Here is a 22,695-nt window from a genome sequence, read left to right on the forward strand (position 1 = left end):
GGGGGCACACATAATCAAACGCAGTGAGGAAATAATTTAGAGATAGCAATTAGCTGAACTGCACATTTTCACTGCAGGAGGAAAGCAGCACAGCTGCAGGAGACCCATGCATCACCGGGTAAGCATGCAAACCACACACATTCCTCATGCGATTCTCTAGGAAACTAACAGGCACAAATGCGTCTGAAAGTAAGCCCATGCAAGGTCATAGATGATATGTTTAATGATATACATCTCAGAACATTCTGCAATGATGTTACTAGTGTTTTTGCGCAGAAATCAAATATGCATCCCCATTTAAAATGGATTTTTTTCCTTATATGACAAAATGATGGATATTTTTTCTTTTTTCAATCTGCTTTTGAACCTCAATTTATAAAGGCAAATAGATGATTTATAGATTTAAAAACACGTGCTGTTTTTATTCTTTATGCAATCAAACAATCTTACAAAGCAATTATTAAAATAGCTCTCTGAAAGCATAGATATTACATTTGGTAATTATTACAGTGAGCTTCAGCGGACACTATGTCTGAGTGTCTGCAACAGCAGGATCATACCGAAAAGCACTGAATGTGCTCTATGTACAATACTGTCCATACTGTCCATATTTAATTCATATTTGAACGTCGAAAAATAATATTCCTCTTTCATTTGTGACTAGAATTGGTTACAACAGCAAAATGTTCCATCAAAGAACAAAGGGAAAACTTATCAGGTTCCTTCCAGAGAAAGTAGCTAAATATTTGATTGACCCTCTGGTGATTGCAGGCTGTTCTCAAAGCACGACGATCACGTCTCTATGCAAACCAAGGTATGCTCGCTGTATTTTAATTTATCAAGAGGGAAGCCTTTTTGTGTCTTTCCTAAGAGCACCGTACCTATAGCTTTTGATGATTTCAGAGAACGCCTATTATTTCTACATTTAAAAATGTCCCTCGAGTGCAAAAAAAGTAATTTAAATATACAGTAGGAATATCAGATTGTCTGTTGCGATTCCATTTGCTTTCATGAGTCTTAATGTAATGACAGGAATGACAAGCTTCCCTGAGCCCTGACTTCCAGAGCGTTCCATTAATTCCATTGCGTCAACTTCATATTTCTACCTGTAACCACCTACGTATTTTTGACACAGATATGATTGTTTTTCCACACTTGCGCTAGATGTCGTAACAGGTGATAGAGTGCTAACAGAGAGATTATTTTCAAAATATTTGACGTTACTCAGATTGGACAATGCAGTAATGTGAATAGTCCGAATATAAGTAAAATGTAGCTATATTTATGATGGCATGCATTCCACATTCACCCATGCACCCATATGCGAGAAATGTATGTGACATATAAAGGGTATCAATTATATAAATAAAATCATAAATTAATAATTACGCATTGTATTTGTAACAAGAGAAAATAAACCCAGATATTGCGATTGTGAGGTCATTGCTATATCCGGTCCGTCTGTCCAATTGCTAGCAGATATTAGCATGCAAGAAACACTGCATTCTTCATAAACTTTGCTGTTCCAGCAATTCAAATGTAACCTTTTCCAACAAATCAGTTCTTGGCCTTTTGAAGAGGACAACAAGGAATGCATAATGAACTGCAAGCCTGGAGTAAACAGACGTGATAGCCACCTCAGGAAGCAGGAGAGAGTGTTTAAGTAGAGCCGATTTCTACGGAGGCATTTAAGGAGGAACAAAAGCTTGTAACCTTTTTAAATATTTGATCAGCCCTGAACGTCCCGTAAAAATGCATGAATTTTAATTATCGTCGAGGTTATACAATAAAGAGTGTAAAACGCAACATGGGGCCCTAGACTGGCCAATTAGGGAGCTGGTGAGTTGCTCTGTATGCTAATTTCACGGGAGCCAGGGAGCTAATTGTGGACTGAAGGATTTGACACTGGGGACCGTTTTTCTGGTTCCGTACTGGGTGCACCTTTAGCGCTCTCGGCATCTATCTGCAGCTTGCGGGGCAAAACTATATCTCAGCTGAGCGGCCGCTAGCTAGCGTATGCCGACTCTTAATACGTACAGCTCATCCACTCAACATGAAAGAGACAAAGAAAAATAAAAAAATAAATAAATCACAACCGCCATTGGGCAGAGCTGCTTTTGATTTATAGAATCTGAACAGCTTCCATCTGCAAAAGCGCAGTGAGGGAGCAGAATAGCGAGGGGGTTGACTGACTCTCTGATTTTCTTTGGCCTCTCCCCAAAACCCATCAAACAACAGAAAACAGCTCCTAACAAGACAGATGGCAGGGCTGGGGCTAACTTGAAATGTACAAGAGCCTTCCTGAAATGAAAGGCATGAAATATCGTACCTGCCGCGCCAGAAAGAGGGAAGGGGGGATAATTTGTTTACAAAAGTGATTTAAAGCGCCGATTTCAAGACAGGCGTATAAATTGCGTGTAAATTGTTTTCTAGATCTGTGATGGCCTCTGGGAGATGGTACCAAAAGCGATGTGGCTACCGTACATTGTTAATTTAGTTTATATTTTATCATTGTTGAAAATTCCAAGTAATATCTAGAACTCCAATATTAAATATGAAAATGTAACTGCCAGCAACTTTCAATAGCATTTAAATTGGTTAATAAATGAACGTCATGAAATACCGCGTCGATAACGGAATAGGTCAATTTCATGCTGACCTGTTAATATTGAGCCTGACAGTTATTAGGTGAACAAGAGTGTCAAGTGCACTAAAGTGTCTAAAAGGACGACAGAAAGTGGGGAAAAAATGATAAATCAGCATTTTGAGAAGGATAATAGTTTCTTTTTTTTTTAAGCAAAGCACCGTGATATGTCATAGCAGCGATACACATTTACTTATGTGTTTAATGTCCAGTTTGTAATGGAGATTATTTTATTGAGCCCTGGGACGATCTTTCGCAGAAGGATAGATGTCCTGGGCCCTTTAATCTCCCACTTGAGGCCTCTCTGTCTTGTGAAATCCTTCTAGGCCATGAGAAGATGAGCTAACGTGAGAGGCCTGAGCCCCATTCAACCACATTTCCCCTTTAGCATTGCCATGAATCACGCTAATACAGTAAAATCTGGGACTGTTCTCTTTAGCCATCTTGTATCCCGCGGGGGGGCACTGCCAGCTCATGCTGTCCGGCTCTGGGTCCACACCGAAAAATAGCAACAGCAGCAATGAGGTCAAAGGTCAACCAAACACATGGTTTTAGTCCGTGACGACGTTATCCATTATCTGAGTAGTGAAACTAACTAAATTTATGCTGAAATAACAATGTAACTATGTATTATAATAACACTACTTTTGCCTAATTAACTCTGGCAGCAGACGTTGTGTCATTTAGGCGTTACTCAGCCTTATGCAATCAGGTTACACATGTGTAGGCAGCTTGCATATCCTGTCTGCAATTTAAGACACTGTAAATCCATTACCCAAGTCTCCATGAGTACTCCTGTACAAGTACTGCTCATTTGATAATGAGCTAAATTTTGCCTACAGCTTCATGCAAGTTTCCCATATAAGATGCACACTTTACTTCCCCAGGAAAGTGTTGTGTTTGCCATGGGTGCTCAGAAGTACCGAGTGCGCAATGAACTCCACCCCCTAGGTCTGATAGGCTGATTACCCTATTACCATGGGCCCCTATAAATATTGACACGGTGCTCTAAAAGGGCACAATAAATGAACTGGAAGATTAATCACAGTGCCCCAGAGCAGGTACATAAAGATATAAAGTCTAACGTAACAAACAGTGCCTTTCGGGAATTAAACTTTTTATTTACATAAAATTTTACAAAAACAGAGATTGGTACAACATAACAGATCAACAAGTCAGCCAAATATCAAAACCTTAACCAAAACAATAACGCAATGCAAAAGTATTTAATGAGCAAACCACTAACCAGCAATACCAGAAGGACGTGAAGGATTCTGTCTATTCCGTAATTATACAACTGAACCCACAGCTCCCTTAGTTTCTCCCCCACTTTTGTTTCTCCCCAACGAAACATCACATAAAGCAGTTTCTGTTACTATATCAACGCAATCTTTCAGATCAGACTGTCTAGAACATTTCCAGTCGCATAGCATCATCCTAAAAGCAGAAGTAATACCAGCTATTAAAATGGTAAACTCTTCGTCTGGTATAAGCTGCATTTCTGCTCTATCAGCTAGGAGGCTCGAGGAGTCAGGGTTGAACAGGTTGAGTCAAATCCAATCATTTCCCCAACAATTCAAGAGTTTTACACCAAAAAGGGTATCAGAGAACATTCCCAAATCATATGGAGATCCATCCCTGCTTCTGTCTGACATAGCCAACAAAAATCATTTGAAAGTAATCCCATACCATGAAGTCTAGACATGCGCCCAATATCAGGGAACAACTTTATATGGAATAATTTTGTCTTCCGCCTCTCCAATATTCCTTGCCCACATCTGACCAAACTCTCATCTAATCATCATCATAGGTAGCACTGCCCGGATCTTTCTGGCGTATTGTTTTGTCACCAACGATTTGATAGGTGTTCCTGTAAAATCTAGATGCTTTATGAGATTCATGTGGCAGCCTTGGAATTACAATCAGATGACTGTCACTCACATCCAGCTTACTGTTGAGACAATGCCACATTTGTTAATATTTACAGATATTTCGCTTCAATGTTATATTTTGTTTCTTGCAATTCAAATATGACAAGTATATCCCTTTACTGTATAAATCACTAACAATATTTACCCCTTAGATACTACCTTTCTTAATGTACACGAGTAACATCGTAATGCCCTTGTGAGCTTGCTCTGTGAAAAAGGGCTGTAATGTGTATATCATAAATATAATGGCCAGTATACATAAAAAAATCCCTATTTGTTTATTAAACTTTAGATAATAAAACTTAAAAAAGTTTTTTTTATGAAGAATTATTATTTGCTGCCCTTAATAAATTACTTTGTAGTGTGTGATGCCAAATAATGGCTTCGCTGAGTTACTGTGAGGATTTATTGTATTTAGGTACAGTATTAATAATATGCAGCCCATCACACCACCACTTGGAGAATATTTTAATAGACATTAAGATTAAGGTTGAAAGTGTTTTTCTTTTTTTTTTTAATCAAAGCCACTGCTTAAGTTACTGTCAACGACCCACCCATCCATCTGACAATCACTTAACCAGCACAGGTTCAAGGTGTTAGTGACAACCATCCATCCATCCATTTTCCAAAACACTTATCCTACTGGGTCGCGGGGGGTCCAGATTAGTGAAAACCAGTGCATTTAAAATTAAAATTCAATATTAAAAATAAAAATGTGATTTAGGTAGGTAGGGTAGCACAAGGTGCGTGTGTGGAATTTCTACCCTTTTCCCCCTGCAGTCTGAAAACGTGCAGTTCGGCAAAGGTGTGTTTTTAATTGGCTTTTGGAGCGTGAAGATGTGTGTTCCCTGTGAGGGACTGGCATGGCTGCATCCCGGGTGCCGCTGCGTCACGACCCAAGCTGCCTGGCACAGGCTCCAGGCTCCAAACGGCCCTGCATCTGAGCAGGATCCTATGAAAAATGAATAGATGAAAGTGTGCGGTTTCATTGTACAGCTAAAAACTCAATACATGCAATATAATGTAATCCACTTTGCATTTCAATTGAACTAGCGAAAGCTGATCTACGCTGGCATATTGAGACACATTATACTTATTTAGTAACTGTCTCAGCTTCGGAATTTTGGTGCATCTAGAAAGAGAGACCTGTTGAATATTGAAAAACTGCTAACAGATAGACAAGGTGAATGGCCGTCGCTGGCGTTTTGAAGGGTAAACGCAGGTCAGTAATAGAAGGCAGTTAGTGAACTAATCTGCTACTCTGTGCATCCATTCATCCATCTTACATCTAGGTCAAGGTCAACAGGGACCCAGAGTGCATTCCGGGCAGCACAGTACATGAGGCTGGGGTACAGCCTGGATGGGATACCAGTCATGCCCATACACCCCAATTCAAGTACAGACACAACGTCCCTCCCTCGAAGAGGGAAGCAGCTCCTGAAAATACCCACCAATCCTTTGGTACAACAAAGCAGTTTGTAAGCTGACTTACTGCAACTAGAAAAGCCACATTGAGTAAGGAGAGAGACACATTCAGCACAGGGAATTTTTTTTTTTTCATGAATCACTATGAGTAACAGACCATTTTAAACGAGAGAAGGTTAGAAATATGAATTCATTCAACGCAATTTCACAATGAATCACCTGGGAAAAGATAAATCGTTGATGCAAAATGTCAATGTTTTCTCATTAGGGGGAGTATGAATTTGTAAAACCAGAGAAACATACTTATGAAAAGTAAACCCGCACGTTTTTCACACGATAGGCATAATCAGAATATGCAGTACAATTAACACTCTGTCACTCCATGCACATTATATTGTGTCTATTGTAACAAACAAACAAAAAAAAAAAAAACAATGAACCTGAAGTGGAATCGTTTTGTTGCGTTTCAGCAGGCGGCTTGTGGTGTTTTGCCAGCTTGATGTGTGCTTTGCTTATAAATATGCATGAGGAATTACTTTAATCTATAGATGTGGTATGAAGATACCTTCTCTCTCTCAGTGATTGAGATCGCACTTGGTTGAATTATGCTTGCAAAGGCAGCAGGGAATGAACGCTGCCAACATGTCAGGCGGTCATATACCCAGCGGTGCAACAGGAGAAGCTACGCTTGCTGTGACTTATGTCTGTTGCACGCAGCTGTAATTGTTTAATTGTTCTAAAGTTTACAGCGACCAATCCTCCTTCATTTTCTTTTGTAATTTTACAACACTTTTTTGAAATAATGAGTTATATTTCATCTGTGAAAGTATCCAAAGAAACTCTTGCAGTGGCAACGGTTTATGTGCTTATGTCCTGTTGCTGGGTGATTTAAAACATTCTGCGGCGTGCTGATATCCGTGGAGGAGGATTTCAAAGGATCGGCAGCAACTTCAAAGCAGATCTTCCCGTCACTTACGGACCCAGTGGAACATTAAAAAGCATCTGGAGGAACAGGATACTGTCCTAGTTAGAAGTTTGCACTACATGCATGTTTTCATTGCTGTCTTGGATGGCTCCCTGGATGTTGTATCCTGATCAGATCTGCTTCAGGTACATTTTGCAGAATGAAACGTTTCAAGGGAGCTACAGAAAGTGGCATTTAACTTAAATCTTATAAACGGACTACAATTCATTCATGCACTCGAGTTTAGTTACACTAAAATAGGACCGTATTCGCACTAACATGCTTAGGATCATAGCATCGGCCAGGGACACATTAGTGGTTTAAGTTATTTGAGTCCTACAGCAATTAGTAGTAATAACTTTGATACAGGTTTAAGGCACATCCATCGCTTATGTAGAATGAAGAGCAAATCTCCAAACTTACACAGTCCATGGGAAATGTGCTGTGGATAGGTCCATAAGTATGTACCATTTCTGTAGACTTTAGAGAGTTTTGGAAATTTAACAAAAGTTCTTTGTTGGATTACATAAGGACTGAGTGAATTTTGCTTCCTAATACTGTAACATTAGGTTCTTTTCTCGAAAGCAACAAAAGATTGACTGAGCGAGTTTGGCAAATTTGCTCTTCAGATATGTCGCATACCACAGAGGTTGCTGCCGTTCTCACATATAAGAATCTGATTAGTCGAATACGGACGCAAAGCATGGCACAAACTAATCATTTAAACGTTAAACAGTAACAAGAAGGAAAATACACACAACTTTCAGAGCTTCCATCAATTCCTAACGCAAAAGCAGTTTGCCCATTTTCGCAAAAGAATAAGTGATTCTGTGTGTTACACTGATATACGAACGTGTTCATTCATCGACTTCACTGCACCCAGTAGTGATGTTTTCATTAAATTTGCACATTAGTTCTTCTGGATGAGGTAGTCCTCACTGAAACTCACTGCAGGCGTGAGAGATGTCAGGGTGAAATTTGTAAAGATGGTGTACAAGAAGTAACTATGATAGCTATGCTACACTCCATGCCCCAAAATGTTCCGGAACCTCCGCTGTGGCTTATCCACTTCCACTGTGACAGGAGCTGAGTGACGTTCAACAACTGGGTCTTAAAATCTAAGCTGCTTCTGTACTTGCTGGTATGAACCCTTGACGATATCTTGCTCCACTAAAAAAGCCCGTGTTCCTGTCTTAGCAGCCTATTTTTAATGGTATGTTCAAGAAATAAACAAATCAATAGACAGATAGTCATGTAAACAAACAATAAATAAATAAGGTCAACCTTCCTGTTGCTAGTGCATTGTGGGAGTGAGTGGAATTCATAGCTTTTTAAAGCGTGAACCTTACATTAGAAGCTTAAAATATATATTTCATGTAGAATATAACATAAATTCAACTTCTCCTTCAGTCATTCTTGTCATTGTGTTTTCTGAATTCTCCAAATTCCACAAAACTACACACAGGAAACTGGGTGTGTCTCAGTACAACAGACTTGAAAACATAATTCAATTGTATAGCCACAGAACCTCAGGAAATGAAATTTGGAGGAAAAATATTAGTAGTACAGTGTTACAATATTTGTCCAAAAGAGTAACCATCATGATCACTTGTGGAATTTCACGGAATCCTTATGGCCACAGCAAGATACAAATCCCACAAATGCGAGGCAAGAAGCAAGTAACCCTCTAGCAAAACTTAAAAGTGCCAACTGATTCTGAACAAAATAACAGCACCAGTATCCAAACAGTACAGAAAAAAATAAGTAAATAAATTAAAAAAAAATAATAAAAAAAAATATATACATACTCATATTAAGTTGGTTCGTGCACAGAGTGAAGAGCTAGAAAGTGATAAAGAAAAATACATGTATACTGTTGTATTAGAAAAAGCTAAAATTAAGATCTCAATTCTAGAAATGAATACATCTGAAATATTATTAATCTGGATGCTGAGAATTTATTACAAACTCTTCTAGGCATAAAATATGTAAAAACAAACACTAAGATGATGGTGGAACACTGGTTGTTTATCTATTACAAAACATCTAGCAAAAATAGTAAAAATTTAGACTGCATATTCCGTCCTTTTCAGCAGTGTGCTACACATAAAGCAGTTCGGCAAACTTTTTTTTTCTAAATGATGCTTTAAAACTGGAAAATGCAATACCACTCTACTTCCGCAAAACTCACACGGATAAGGGAGTCCATTTCAGAGCCTCTAACCAAGAAGAGGGACCTGAAACTTACCTGTTAGAAGCTCTTACTTGTTGCAATAGCAGTTTTCGTAGTGTTCAATTTTCGTTGAGTAATATGCATGTGTTTAAATGCACAAAGATGTTGGGGATGCCAACAAACTCTATACCCTGTTTCTCTCCAGTTCCCAGTTGTCCCTGCTCTGTAAATATTTGCATATAAAAAAAAAAACGGCTTTTCTCTTAGAGAGGAAATTCCTGATAAGTGCTTTCCGCTGTACCACGCTGAACAATTACAAAGGAACAACCCAGAGCAGAGACCACTTCCCTTACTTCTGACTTTCCACTGTGACACATTAGCTAACAGAAATATAGAAAAAGCTTGATTCTTATGGTACATGTAAAATTAACACTTACAGTATTGTTTCCCATTTGCAGTGGGAGTTGGTCTTACTACAAAACACTTAAAAGGATGAGCATGAAGTAATTCTTAGTATTCAACAACCTCTAAGACACTACACATTAAGCCATTGCTATTCACTTTGTTATGGTCTGTAGTAATCTAGCTAAGTAGGTAAAATTTACACACATATTTGCAGAAAAGGTTCACGTGATCTTCTGGTGAAACCTAAATAAGACCCTCAGGCTTACAAAGAATGTTGTCTTTACTGAGAGCATAAAACACTCAATCTGTATTCTTGAAATAAATATTTCTGTAGTATCTCCGGGGGTGGAGACAGATCACTCTGACTCAGATGGAGGTGTTTTCTCCTACTTTATGAAGTCTCCCTATCTTCAGCGAAGTTCACATGACCTACTTTCTTTACAGTACATTGACCCCGTATTGTCATTGGTATCGCTACAGAAAGTAAAGCAAAACATGCTTTGGCGATTGAAAAAAAAAATTCAGTGTAGTAATTGTACAAAAAAATCCCTTCCTGGATTTTAAATACACTGGATTTAGCTTAACGTTTGACTTTGCTCAAACAGTAATCCAGGAGATACACACACTATATCCTAAAAAGACATGAAAGTGTGCAACATACGCATCAGTACAGCTTGGACATTTTTTAGAATAATACTGCCCCTAAGTGGACAGTTGTATGCAATACAACTAGATCCAAAACAAAATAATCAAGCAAATTATAACCTAATGGACTAATTAAAATTGAAAATAATTAAGCAATTTAGATACTGAAGCAATATCATTTGCATTTCTTCTTTCTGTATCATTTTGGTTTTATATACTCCAGATGGAGCGTATGAAATATTTTTATAATCAGATTTTTCTGATCAATTATCACAAAAATATGCATGTGCATATACATATACTCTAAGCTTCATATGTGAAACATCTCGGTCACTCATACTGTTGTAATATGTATTCTTATATAAGCCTGAATATCTAAATTAATCCAGTGCATACTGGATGAACAGGGCAAATCGGCAGGTGAGATTTATTAATCTATTTAGTCGATTTTATCCAAAGTGACGGACACTGAGGAAACAGGGTTCCAATCATAGGTACAGTACTTATCCAGGGTGCCACACAGTGTCCCCCAAATTTATATTACAGCCAAAGCTTTTCAGCTAATGTAGTATTTTAACACTTGCATATGTATTATCTTTGACCTCAGTTACTTACCTGTGTGATTTAAGAGTAATGGACAGAAAATCTGAAAGCGTCACACCATCTACTCAAAATCTGACAACGGCTGGTGATGACGGAATGAAGGTTTTGAAATAAGTGCAAAAAGAAGCCTGGAATTAAGGTTAATTGAACAGTTTATTTGTGGTTTGTTTTGTAGTTGAAACAGAACATTAACAAAATTTAAAAAAAAAACAAAAAAAAAAAAAAACATACCAGCAAGAAAGATAAACAGACGCATCTAGATCCCAATGTCACTAAATACACCAAAGGATGTTAGAAAATACCATCTCTTTTCACATATTTTTCCCCAAGGCTAATGTAATGACTTAAAAGACCATTACAGAAAAGTCATTATCCATCAGTGGCATTACAGCATGGCTCTTTTGTCACAACAGCTAGCAAAGTCCCCACTCCGCCATCCCCATATATCAACATATCTATTTACCGAGGGAGAGAGAGAGAGAGAGACAAACAGAGATATTTAGCTCAGCATGGTAAGGTGCTCAGATGTGGAGTTAGGGTTGCAAGCCGGGGACAATAATTACAAAACATTCATTCAAACTGCAAATCCATGCAAGTTTGGCTAACCATTGTCATCGCGTCAGGATTTCATCACATTTGACAATTTCTCAGTAGGCATTACAATAAGACCAAGTATTATGAAACAGAGACAATGGGAGCTATGATATGCTGTCAATTTCTTAGCCAAAAAAGGCAAATTATAAAAGGCAAATATGTGTATTTTTCATCACATGATACAAAAAATATACAATACAAATGATCATTGAAGCCACCTTTCTGTCACAACAGGATACTGCCATTTTCTTCTGCGTAACAGTGCAACCAAAGAATCTGCTTTTGCTCTACTTTTGACTGCAGCTGTACACTCTGTATTCAGCTAAATTGGTTAGAGTATATTATGAAGCAGCTACCAATAAGGATTTGGGCAGTATTCTAGTGTAACTCAGGTCAAAACAGCAGTTCATTATAATTTATACAAATACATTGATGCTCACTGCAGCTATGGTCTCTACCAGCAATGATGCTCGATTCTATGGAAAATGTAAAAAGGTCAGATCAATGAGAAGTATACATTTTTGCAGCACGGATTATATTAAGCTCCAAAACAAAAGCAAATCAATCTTTTGTTAAAATATATATATCGATAACAGTTGTTTTCTGATTAATGGTATAAAGTATACACAATCCTTTATTAAACATTCTGAATCATGAACTTTTGCAGACTTTGAAATTCCTCATTTTTATTACATTAAGATAAAAAATACCACGCCTACTAGGAAAAGTTTTAAAAGATTTGAAGAATTCCTTTACTATTAACATTTGTACTTAAGGCACTGTGTCTGGGAAGGGTCACAATCTAAGACAGCATACGCTAAACAAACGTGATTATATACAAAAAAAATACAAAACAGGTTCAATTTCTTATTTACACTTAAAGGATGATTTTCAAAACTGCAAAATTTACTCCAGTGTCTTTTAAATTACCTTTGCGCTTCCCTAGCAGTGCATCAGTGTACTGGAGATGTACATTTTGAAAATCAAGTTGTTGTTCTTTAAACTTAAAATTGATAAGAGTCAGGGTTGGAGATGGGCCGAGTCATACAGATAGAATGAAGAAAATGGCTTGGAAAAGAAAGGAATGGAGACAAGGCTCATTAGATTATTTCTTTGGTGACACTGAAAGTTCAACACGTGGAAAACGAAAACCTCCCTTCGCCGCACTATCACCACTGGATGATGAAGAAACCCGAGACTTCTTGGAGGGCAAAGAAACTCCACCACTTCCCTCTACCTGAGCTTCAGCTTCTTCACCCAGGGACACTTCATATGAGCCTTTCGACTTGGAGCCAAAGCCACCAAACGTGCCAAACTTCAGCTTTCCTTTTTTACCCTTGACCTTAACCTCCCCGCCCTCCAGGGAGGCTCCCCCCTCTGCTTGGAGATGACCACCGGGAGAGGAAGGAGAAGCCAGTCCTCCCTCGTCACTCAAGGAGGATGATCGATGTCGGGATTTTTTGAACAGGTCTAGCGATGCAGACTTGGTTTTAGGTGACACAATGATGCCAGGACCTCCCTCAATTGCACTCTTGCCAGGCAATTCGCCAGAACTTACACTCAGCCCTTTGGAACCTTTTACACCACCACCACTAGACACTTCTACACTCGGTCCCTGAAGACTCAGATCTGCTGCACTGCCGCCCTTGCTTTTTGACTTGCCAAACAACTTGGGCAACTTGACTTTTGTTTTTCCACCACCAGTTTTTAGCTCAGGACCCTCTAATTCAAGGCTTTGAGAGCTTAACGTGGTGCTAGCTCCAGAAGCCTGCATGCTAACAGAACCTCCACCAACTGCCCCACCTGAACCAATGTCTACTCCTACTTCTGGCCCTTCAAGTTTGGGCAGAGCAATTCCAAACTTTGGGACTTTGGTTTTTGGAATGGTGACTGATGACATTTCTGCATGCTCCCCTGCCTCAGCTTTGACATTAAGATTCCCTTCAGAAAATTTTGGCGCTTTCAAGTTAAAATCTACATCAGGCATTGGCACAGAAGTGGATGGCATCTTCAATTTAGGTCCTTTGATGTTTTCTTCATGACCCTCAACATGAAGTACCGGACCTTCAATATTAACTTCAGGCCCTTTGATGTCAATGTCAGCTGTTTTTAAGTTGATGTCAACATTGGGACTTGCAACATTAGGTTCTTTCAGACCAAATCTGGGCATTTTTATCTTAGGCATCTTGAATCCACCTTCGACACCTTCAGTGTCAATAGCTGGACCCTCAATTTCAACTTTTGGTGACTTCATGTCACCTCTGACTGTTGGAACGGGCATATCCACATCTCCTTTTACTTTTGGACCTTTCAGCTTGAGGTCCACATCTGGTACAGAAATTCCTGGACCAGATATAGTAGGCATTTTAATTGTGGGGCCTGTAGCCTTCCCAACAGTTGGTATGTTAAATGTAGGGCCCTTCATCTTGCCATCAGGGCCTTCGAGGTGTATATCTGGTCCTTCCACAGATGGCCCTTTAATTTCACCAGATATATCCAGGTCTCCCTTTACTTTAGTTCCTTTCAAAGAGAAATCAGGAGCAGCAATTTTAGATGTTTCAATGTTTAAAGAGGGACCCATTAATTTTCCTTCTGGTCCCTCAAGTTTAACTTTAGTTTTCATATCAGGGCCTTTGACATCAACATCAGGCACAGAAACATTTACATCAGGTGCATGAAGACCAGGACCTTTGATGTCAATGTCAGGAGTTTTAAGTTTAGGGCCTGAAATATTGAATTTAGGCATTTTGATTTTGGACTTTTTCATTTTTACATCTGGACCCTCAACATTAACTTCAGGTATGTCAACAACAGGAGTTTTAATGTCAGCTTTGGCAGATGGAAGATCCAAATTTGGCGTTTTCAAGGAATCTGAAACAGTGCCATCACCCTTAATCTTTGGGGATTTAATATCAAGCTCCACATCAGGGAAATGCAACATCCCAAACAATGGCTTCTTTACCTTAGGGCCTTTTACATGAATATCTGGTGAGTGAGTGTCCAAATCTATGTCAGGAGATTTGAGACCTGTGCCAACATCTGGCTTCTTTACCTTCCCCTTAATTTTTGGAATTTTGAATTTGCTTTTCTTTCCTTTGACATTAACATCAGTGTCAGGAAGATCAAGACTAACATCTGCTTCTGGGAGTTTAACATCTGTTTTGATGCCAATATCAGTTTTGGGGACACTAACATCAACTTCAGGACCCTCAAATTTGGGACCTTTTACACCAAATTGAGGAATTTTGATTTTGGGCATCTTTATTCCAGCTTCTGGCCTTTGCACATCAGGCCCCTCAATGTTCATCTCGGGTCCTGTGATGCCACCTTCAACCGTTGAACCTTTCAAGTTATAGTCAACATCAGGGATTTTTATGTTAGGTCCAGACAACTTAGGCATTTCCATTTTGGGTCCTTTGACTTTTCCACCTTTGATATTGATATCGGGAGCACCAATGTCAACTTCAGGAGCACTGATATTTACTTTTGGTCCTTTCAGGTCACCTTCTATTTTGGGGCCTTTCAGATTGAAGTCAGGCAAATTAATATTGGGACCAGAAATTTTTGGCATTTTCAATTTAGGTCCCTTGATTTTTCCATCAGGACCCTCAACATCAAATTCTGCACCTTCAACATCAACTTTAGGCCCCTTAATGTCAAAGTCAGCTTTTGGTAAGTTCATATCAACATCAGGACCCTGTACTTTGGGTCCTTTGAGCTCAAATTTGGGCATCTTGATCTTGGGCATCTTGAACCCTCCTTCTGGCCCTCCAATGTCAACATCTGGGCCTTCAATGTCAACTTTTGGTGCTTTAAGATCACCTTCCAATTTTGGTACTGACACATCCATGTCTCCTTTCAGCTTTGGCCCTTTCAGGTTGAAGTCCATATCCGGCATTGAAATCTTTGGCCCAGAAATTTTTGGCATCTTGAATTTCGGCCCCTTGATTTTTCCATCAGGTCCTTCAATATCAACTTCGGGACCTTCAATATCAACATCGGCCTTGGGAAGATTCACGTCAACATCTGGACCCTCTACTTTAGGTCCTTTGAAGCCAAATTTCGGCATCTCAATCTTGGGCATCTTGAACCCACCTCCTGGCCCTCCAATGTCAACATCTGGGCCTTCAATGTCAACTTTTGGTGCTTTAAGATCACCTTCCAATTTTGGTACTGATACATCCATGTCTCCCTTCACTTTTGGCCCTTTCAGGTTGAAGTCCATATCCGGCATTGAAATCTTTGGCCCAGAAATTTTTGGCATCTTGAATTTCGGCCCCTTGATTTTTCCATCAGGTCCTTCAATATCAACTTCGGGACCTTCAATATCAATATCGGCTTTGGGAAGATTCACGTCAACATCTGGACCCCGTACTTTAGATCCTTTAAAGCCAAATTTCGGCATCTGAATCTTGGGCATCTTGAATCCACCTTCTGGACCTTCAATGTCAACATCTGGGCCTTCAATGTCAACTTTTGGTGCTTTAAGATCACCTTCCAATTTTGGTACTGAGACATCCATGTCTCCTTTCAGCTTTGGCCCTTTCAGGTTGAAGTCCACATCCGGCATTGAAATCTTTGGCCCAGAAATTTTTGGCATCTTGAATTTCGGCCCCTTGATTTTTCCATCAGGTCCTTCAATATCAACTTCGGGACCTTCAATATCAACATCGGCTTTGGGAAGATTCACGTCAACATCTGGACCCTCTAACTTGGGACCTTTATGGCCAAACTTGGGCATATGAATCTTGGGCATCTTGAACCCTCCTTCTGGCCCTCCAATGTCAACATCTGGGCCTTCAATGTCAACTTTTGGTGCTTTAAGATCACCTTCCAATTTTGGTACTGACACATCCATGTCTCCTTTCAGCTTTGGCCCTTTCAGGTTGAAGTCCATATCCGGCATTGAAATCTTTGGCCCAGAAATTTTTGGCATCTTGAATTTCGGCCCCTTGATTTTTCCATCAGGTCCTTCAATATCAACTTCGGGACCTTCAATATCAACATCGGCTTTGGGAAGATTCACGTCAACATCTGGACCCTCCAACTTGGGACCTTTGAGGCCAAACTTGGGCATATGAATCGTGGGCATCTTGAACCCTCCTTCTGGCCGTCCAATGTCAACATCTGGGCCTTCAATGTCAACTTTTGGTGCTTTAAGATCACCTTCCAATTTTGGTACTGACACATCCATGTCTCCTTTCAGCTTTGGCCCTTTGAGGTTGAAGTCCATATCCGGCATTGAAATCTTTGGCCCAGATATTTTTGGCATCTTGAATTTCGGCCCCTTGATTTTTCCATCAGGTCCTTCAATATCAACTTCGGGACCTTCAATATCAACATCGGCTTTGGGAAGATTCACGTCAACATCTGGACCCTCTACTTTAGGTCCTTTGAAGCCAAATTTCGGCATCTCAATCTTGGGCATCTTGAACCCACCTCCTGGCCCTCCAATATCAACATCTGGGCCTTCAATGTCAACTTTTGGTGCTTTAAGATCACCTTCCAATTTTGGTACTGATACATCCATGTCTCCCTTCACTTTTGGCCCTTTCAGGTTGAAGTCCATATCCGGCATTGAAATCTTTGGCCCAGAAATTTTTGGCATCTTGAATTTCGGTCCCTTGATTTTTCCATCAGGTCCTTCAATATCAACTTCGGGACCTTCAATATCAATATCGGCTTTGGGAAGATTCACGTCAACATCTGGACCCCGTACTTTAGGTCCTTTAAAGCCAAATTTCGGCATCTGAATCTTGGGCATCTTGAACCCACCTTCTGGACCTTCAATGTCAACATCTGGGCCTTCAATGTCAACTTTTGGTGCTTTAAGATCACCTTCCAATTTTGGTACTGACACATCCATGTCTCCTTTCAGCTTTGGCCCTTTCAGGTTGAAGTCCATATCCGGCATTGAAATCTTTGGCCCAGAAATTTTTGGCATCTTGAATTTCGGCCCCTTGATTTTTCCATCAGGTCCTTCAATATCAACTTCGGGACCTTCAATATCAAAATCGGCCTTGGGAAGATTCACGTCAACATCTGGACCCTCTAACTTGGGACCTTTATGGCCAAACTTGGGCAAATGAATCTTGGGCATCTTGAACCCTCCTTCTGGCCCTCCAATGTCAACATCTGGGCCTTCAATGTCAACTTTTGGTGCTTTAAGATCACCTTCCAATTTTGGTACTGACACATCCATGTCTCCTTTCAGCTTTGGCCCTTTCAGGTTGAAGTCCATATCCGGCATTGAAATCTTTGGCCCAGAAATTTTTGGCATCTTGAATTTCGGCCCCTTGATTTTTCCATCAGGTCCTTCAATATCAACTTCGGGACCTTCAATATCAACATCGGCCTTGGGAAGATTCACGTCAACATCTGGACCCTCTAACTTGGGACCTTTATGGCCAAACTTGGGCAAATGAATCTTGGGCATCTTGAACCCTCCTTCTGGCCCTCCAATGTCAACATCTGGGCCTTCAATGTCAACTTTTGGTGCTTTAAGATCACCTTCCAATTTTGGTACTGACACATCCATGTCTCCTTTCAGCTTTGGCCCTTTCAGGTTGAAGTCCATATCCGGCATTGAAATCTTTGGCCCAGAAATTTTTGGCATCTTGAATTTTGGCCCCTTGATTTTTCCATCAGGTCCTTCAATATCAACTTCGGGACCTTCAATATCAACATCGGCTTTGGGAAGATTCACGTCAACATCTGGACCCTCTACTTTAGGTCCTTTGAAGCCAAATTTCGGCATCTGAATCTTGGGCATCTTGAACCCACCTTCTGGACCTTCAATGTCAACATCTGGGCCTTCAATGTCAACTTTTGGTGCTTTAAGATCACCTTCCAATTTTGGTACTGACACATCCATGTCTCCTTTCAGCTTTGGCCCTTTCAGGTTGAAGTCCACATCCGGCATTGAAATCTTTGGCCCAGAAATTTTTGGCATCTTGAATTTCGGCCCCTTGATTTTTCCATCAGGTCCTTCAATATCAACTTCGGGACCTTCAATATCAACATTGGCTTTGGGAAGATTCACGTCAACATCTGGACCCTCTACTTTAGGTCCTTTGAAGCCAAATTTCGGCATCTCAATCCTGGGCATCTTGAACCCACCTTCTGGCCCTTCAATGTCAACATCTGGGCCTTCAATGTTAACTTTTGGTGCTTTAAGATCACCTTCCAATTTTGGTACTGACACATCCATGTCTCCTTTCAGCTTTGGCCCTTTCAGGTTGAAGTCCACATCCGGCATTGAAATCTTTGGCCCAGAAATTTTTGGCATCTTGAATTTCGGCCCCTTGATTTTTCCATCAGGTCCTTCAATATCAACTTCGGGACCTTCAATATCAACATCGGCTTTGGGAAGATTCACGTCAACATCTGGACCCCGTACTTTAGGTCCTTTAAAGCCAAATTTCGGCATCTCAATCTTGGGCATCTTGAACCCACCTTCTGGCCCTTCAATGTCAACTTTTGGTACCTTGATGTCACCTTCCACCTTTGTAACAGACATATCCATATCTCCTTTTATTTTGGGTTCTTTTAGATTCAGGTCCACATCTGGCATTGAAATTTTGGGTGCTGAAATGGATGGCATCCTAAATTTAGGTCCCTTTATTTTACCTTCAGGACTTCCCAAATCAGCATCAGTACCTTCAATGTCAACCGTGGGAGATTTAACTTCAAATCCACCTTTGGGTACATTAAAACCTGCATCTGGAGATTCAACTTTTGGACCTTTAAAGCTAAACTTTGGCAACTTAAACTTGGGCATTTTAAAACGTCCCTCAGAACCTTTCAGATCCATGTCTGGACTTTTGACATCAATATGTGCACCCTTAATATCACCTTCAATTTTTGGAACAGAAACATCAACATCCCCTTTCAGCTTTGGTCCTTTTAGGTTTAAATCCAGGTCCGGCATTGATAACTTTGGACCAGAAATGCTTGGCATCTTCAAGTTAGGTCCCTTGATTTTACCATCAGGACCACGAACATCAAGGTCAGGTCCCTGCATTCTTACATTCTGGACTTCAATGTCAACTTTTGGTGCTTTAAGATCACCTTCCAATTTTGGTACTGATACATCCATGTCTCCCTTCACTTTTGGCCCTTTCAGGTTGAAGTCCACATCCGGCATTGAAATCTTTGGCCCAGAAATTTTTGGCATCTTGAATTTCGGCCCCTTGATTTTTCCATCAGGTCCTTGAATATCAACTTCGGGACATTCAATATCAACATCGGCTTCGGGAAGATTCACGTCGACATCTGGACCCTCTAACTTGGGACCTTTAAAGCCAAACTTGGGCATAGGAATCTTGGGCATCTTGAACCCTACTCCTGGCCCTCCAATGTCAACATCTGGGCCTTCAATGTCAACTTTCGGTGCTTTAAGATCACCTTCCAATTTTGGTACTGATACATCCATGTCTCCTTTCAGCTTTGGCCCTTTCAGGTTGAAGTCCACATCCGGCATTGAAATCTTTGGCCCAGAAATTTTGGGCATCTTGAATTTCGGCCCCTTGATTTTTCCATCAGGTCCTTCAATATCAACTTCGGGACCTTCAATATCAACATCGGCTTTGGGAAGATTCACGTCAACATCTGGACCCCGTACTTTAGGTCCTTTAAAGCCAAATTTCGGCATCTCAATCTTGGGCATCTTGAACCCTCCTTCCGGCCCTTCAATGTCAACATCTGGGCCTTCAATATCAACTTTTGGTGCTTTAAGATCACCTTCCAATTTTGGTACTGATACATCCATGTCTCCTTTCAGCTTTGGCCCTTTCAGGTTGAAGTCCATATCCGGCATTGAAATCTTTGGCCCAGAAATTTTTGGCATCTTGAATTTCGGCCCCTTGATTTTTCCATCAGGTCCTTCAATATCAACTTCGGGACCTTCAATATCAACATTGGCTTTGGGAAGGTTAACGTCAACATCTGGACCCTCTAACTTGGGACCTTTATGGCCAAACTTGGGCAAATGAATCTTGGGCATCTTGAACCCTCCTTCTGGCCCTCCAATGTCAACATCTGGGCCTTCAATATCAACTTTTGGTGCTTTAAGATCACCTTCCAATTTTGGTACTGATACATCCATGTCTCCTTTCAGCTTTGGCCCTTTCAGGTTGAAGTCCACATCCGGCATTGAAATCTTTGGCCCAGAAATTTTTGGCATCTTGAATTTCGGCCCCTTGATTTTTCCATCAGGTCCTTCAATATCAACTTCGGGACCTTCAATATCAACATCGGCTTTGGGAAGATTCACGTCGACATCAGGACCCTCTAACTTGGGACCTTTAAAGCCAAACTTGGGCATAGGAATCTTGGGCATCTTGAACCCTCCTTCTGGCCCTCCAATGTCAACATCTGGGCCTTCAATGTCAACTTTTGGTGCTTTAAGATCACCTTCCAATTTTGGTACTGACACATCCATGTCTCCTTTCAGCTTTGGCCCTTTCAGGTTGAAGTCCACATCCGGCATTGAAATCTTTGGCCCAGAAATTTTTGGCATCTTGAATTTCGGCCCCTTGATTTTTCCATCAGGTCCTTCAATATCAACTTCGGGACCTTCAATATCAACATCGGCTTTGGGAAGATTCACATCAACATCTGGACCCTCTAACTTGGGACCTTTAAAGCCAAACTTGGGCATATGAATCGAGGGCATCTTGAACCCTCCTTCTGGCCCTCCAATGTCAACATCAGGGCCTTCAATGTCAACTTTTGGTGCTTTAAGATCACCTTCCAATTTTGGTACTGACACATCCATGTCTCCTTTCAGCTTTGGCCCTTTCAGGTTGAAGTCCACATCCGGCATTGAAATCTTTGGCCCAGAAATTTTTGGCATCTTGAATTTCGGCCCCTTGATTTTTCCATCAGGTCCTTCAATATCAACTTCGGGACCTTCAATATCAACATCGGCTTTGGGAAGATTCACATCAACATCTGGACCCTCTAACTTGGGACCTTTAAAGCCAAACTTGGGCATATGAATCGTGGGCATCTTGAACCCTCCTTCTGGCCGTCCAATGTCAACATCTGGGCCTTCAATGTCAACTTTTGGTGCTTTAAGATCACCTTCCAATTTTGGTACTGACACATCCATGTCTCCTTTCAGCTTTGGCCCTTTCAGATTGAAGTCCACATCCGGCATTGAAATCTTTGGCCCAGAAATTTTTGGCATCTTGAATTTCGGCCCCTTGATTTTTCCATCAGGTCCTTCAATATCAACTTCGGGACCTTCAATATCAACATCGGCTTTGGGAAGATTCACATCAACATCTGGACCCTCTAACTTGGGACCTTTAAAGCCAAACTTGGGCATATGAATCGTGGGCATCTTGAACCCTCCTTCTGGCCGTCCAATGTCAACATCTGGGCCTTCAATGTCAACTTTTGGTGCTTTAAGATCACCTTCCAATTTTGGTACTGACACATCCATGTCTCCTTTCAGCTTTGGCCCTTTCAGATTGAAGTCCACATCCGGCATTGAAATCTTTGGCCCAGAAATTTTTGGCATCTTGAATTTCGGCCCCTTGATTTTTCCATCAGGTCCTTCAATATCAACTTCGGGACCTTCAATATCAACATCGGCTTTGGGAAGATTCACGTCAACATCTGGACCCCGTACTTTAGGTCCTTTAAAGCCAAATTTCGGCATCTGAATCTTGGGCATCTTGAACCCACCTTCTGGACCTTCAATGTCAACATTTGGGCCTTCAATGTCAACTTTTGGTGCTTTAAGATCACCTTCCAATTTTGGTACTGACACATCCATGTCTCCTTTCAGCTTTGGCCCTTTCAGGTTGAAGTCCACATCCGGCATTGAAATCTTTGGCCCAGAAATTTTTGGCATCTTGAATTTCGGCCCCTTGATTTTCCCATCAGGTCCTTCAATATCAACTTCGGGACCTTCAATATCAACATCGGCTTTGGGAAGATTCACGTCAACATCTGGACCCCGTACTTTAGGTCCTTTAAAGCCAAATTTCGGCATCTGAATCTTGGGCATCTTGAACCCACCTTCTGGACCTTCAATGTCAACATTTGGGCCTTCAATGTCAACTTTTGGTGCTTTAAGATCACCTTCCAATTTTGGTACAGACACATCCATGTCTCCTTTCAGCTTTGGCCCTTTCAGGTTGAAGTCCACATCCGGCATTGAAATCTTTGGCCCAGAAATTTTTGGCATCTTGAATTTCGGCCCCTTGATTTTTCCATCAGGTCCTTCAATATCAACTTCGGGACCTTCAATATTAAGATCGGCTTTGGGAAGGTTAATGTCAACATCTGGACCCTCTAA

At 40.7% G+C, this 22,695-nt stretch overlaps 2 protein-coding genes across 49 annotated transcripts in view; both read right to left on the bottom strand.

The window, feature by feature from the left end:
* klhl4 (kelch-like family member 4) overlaps positions 1 to 10,806 on the bottom strand; it is an 80,696-nt gene extending 69,890 nt beyond the window's left edge. For 4 of the 6 annotated variants that reach the window (XM_049027430.1, XM_049027427.1, XM_049027428.1 and 1 more), the window contains exon 1: positions 9,213 to 10,806. The gene's annotated coding sequence lies outside the window, so the exon portion shown is untranslated. Of the gene's footprint in view, positions 1 to 8,772; positions 8,807 to 9,212 lie in introns of all 6 variants that reach the window. The other 2 variants (XM_049027429.1, XM_049027423.1) reach the window with 1 other exon arrangement.
* A 118-nt stretch (positions 10,807 to 10,924) lies between these two features.
* The window catches only part of ahnak (AHNAK nucleoprotein), a 41,311-nt gene continuing 29,540 nt past the window's right edge, over positions 10,925 to 22,695 (bottom strand). For 22 of the 43 annotated variants that reach the window (XM_049027383.1, XM_049027387.1, XM_049027417.1 and 19 more), the window contains 4 exons: positions 22,281 to 22,478; positions 16,942 to 21,608; positions 15,879 to 15,933; positions 10,925 to 15,206 (listed from right to left, as the gene is read on the bottom strand). In XM_049027383.1, coding sequence (XP_048883340.1) covers positions 12,490 to 15,206; positions 15,879 to 15,933; positions 16,942 to 21,608; positions 22,281 to 22,478 — 7,637 coding nt within the window. In that variant the 3' untranslated portion in view covers positions 10,925 to 12,489. Of the gene's footprint in view, positions 16,104 to 16,178; positions 16,356 to 16,517; positions 22,641 to 22,695 lie in introns of all 43 variants that reach the window. The other 21 variants (XM_049027415.1, XM_049027394.1, XM_049027416.1 and 18 more) reach the window with 20 other exon arrangements.

The sequence above is a fragment of the Brienomyrus brachyistius genome, chromosome 10, assembly GCF_023856365.1.
Source record: "Brienomyrus brachyistius isolate T26 chromosome 10, BBRACH_0.4, whole genome shotgun sequence".
In the NCBI taxonomy this organism is placed as follows: Eukaryota; Metazoa; Chordata; class Actinopteri; order Osteoglossiformes; family Mormyridae; genus Brienomyrus; species Brienomyrus brachyistius.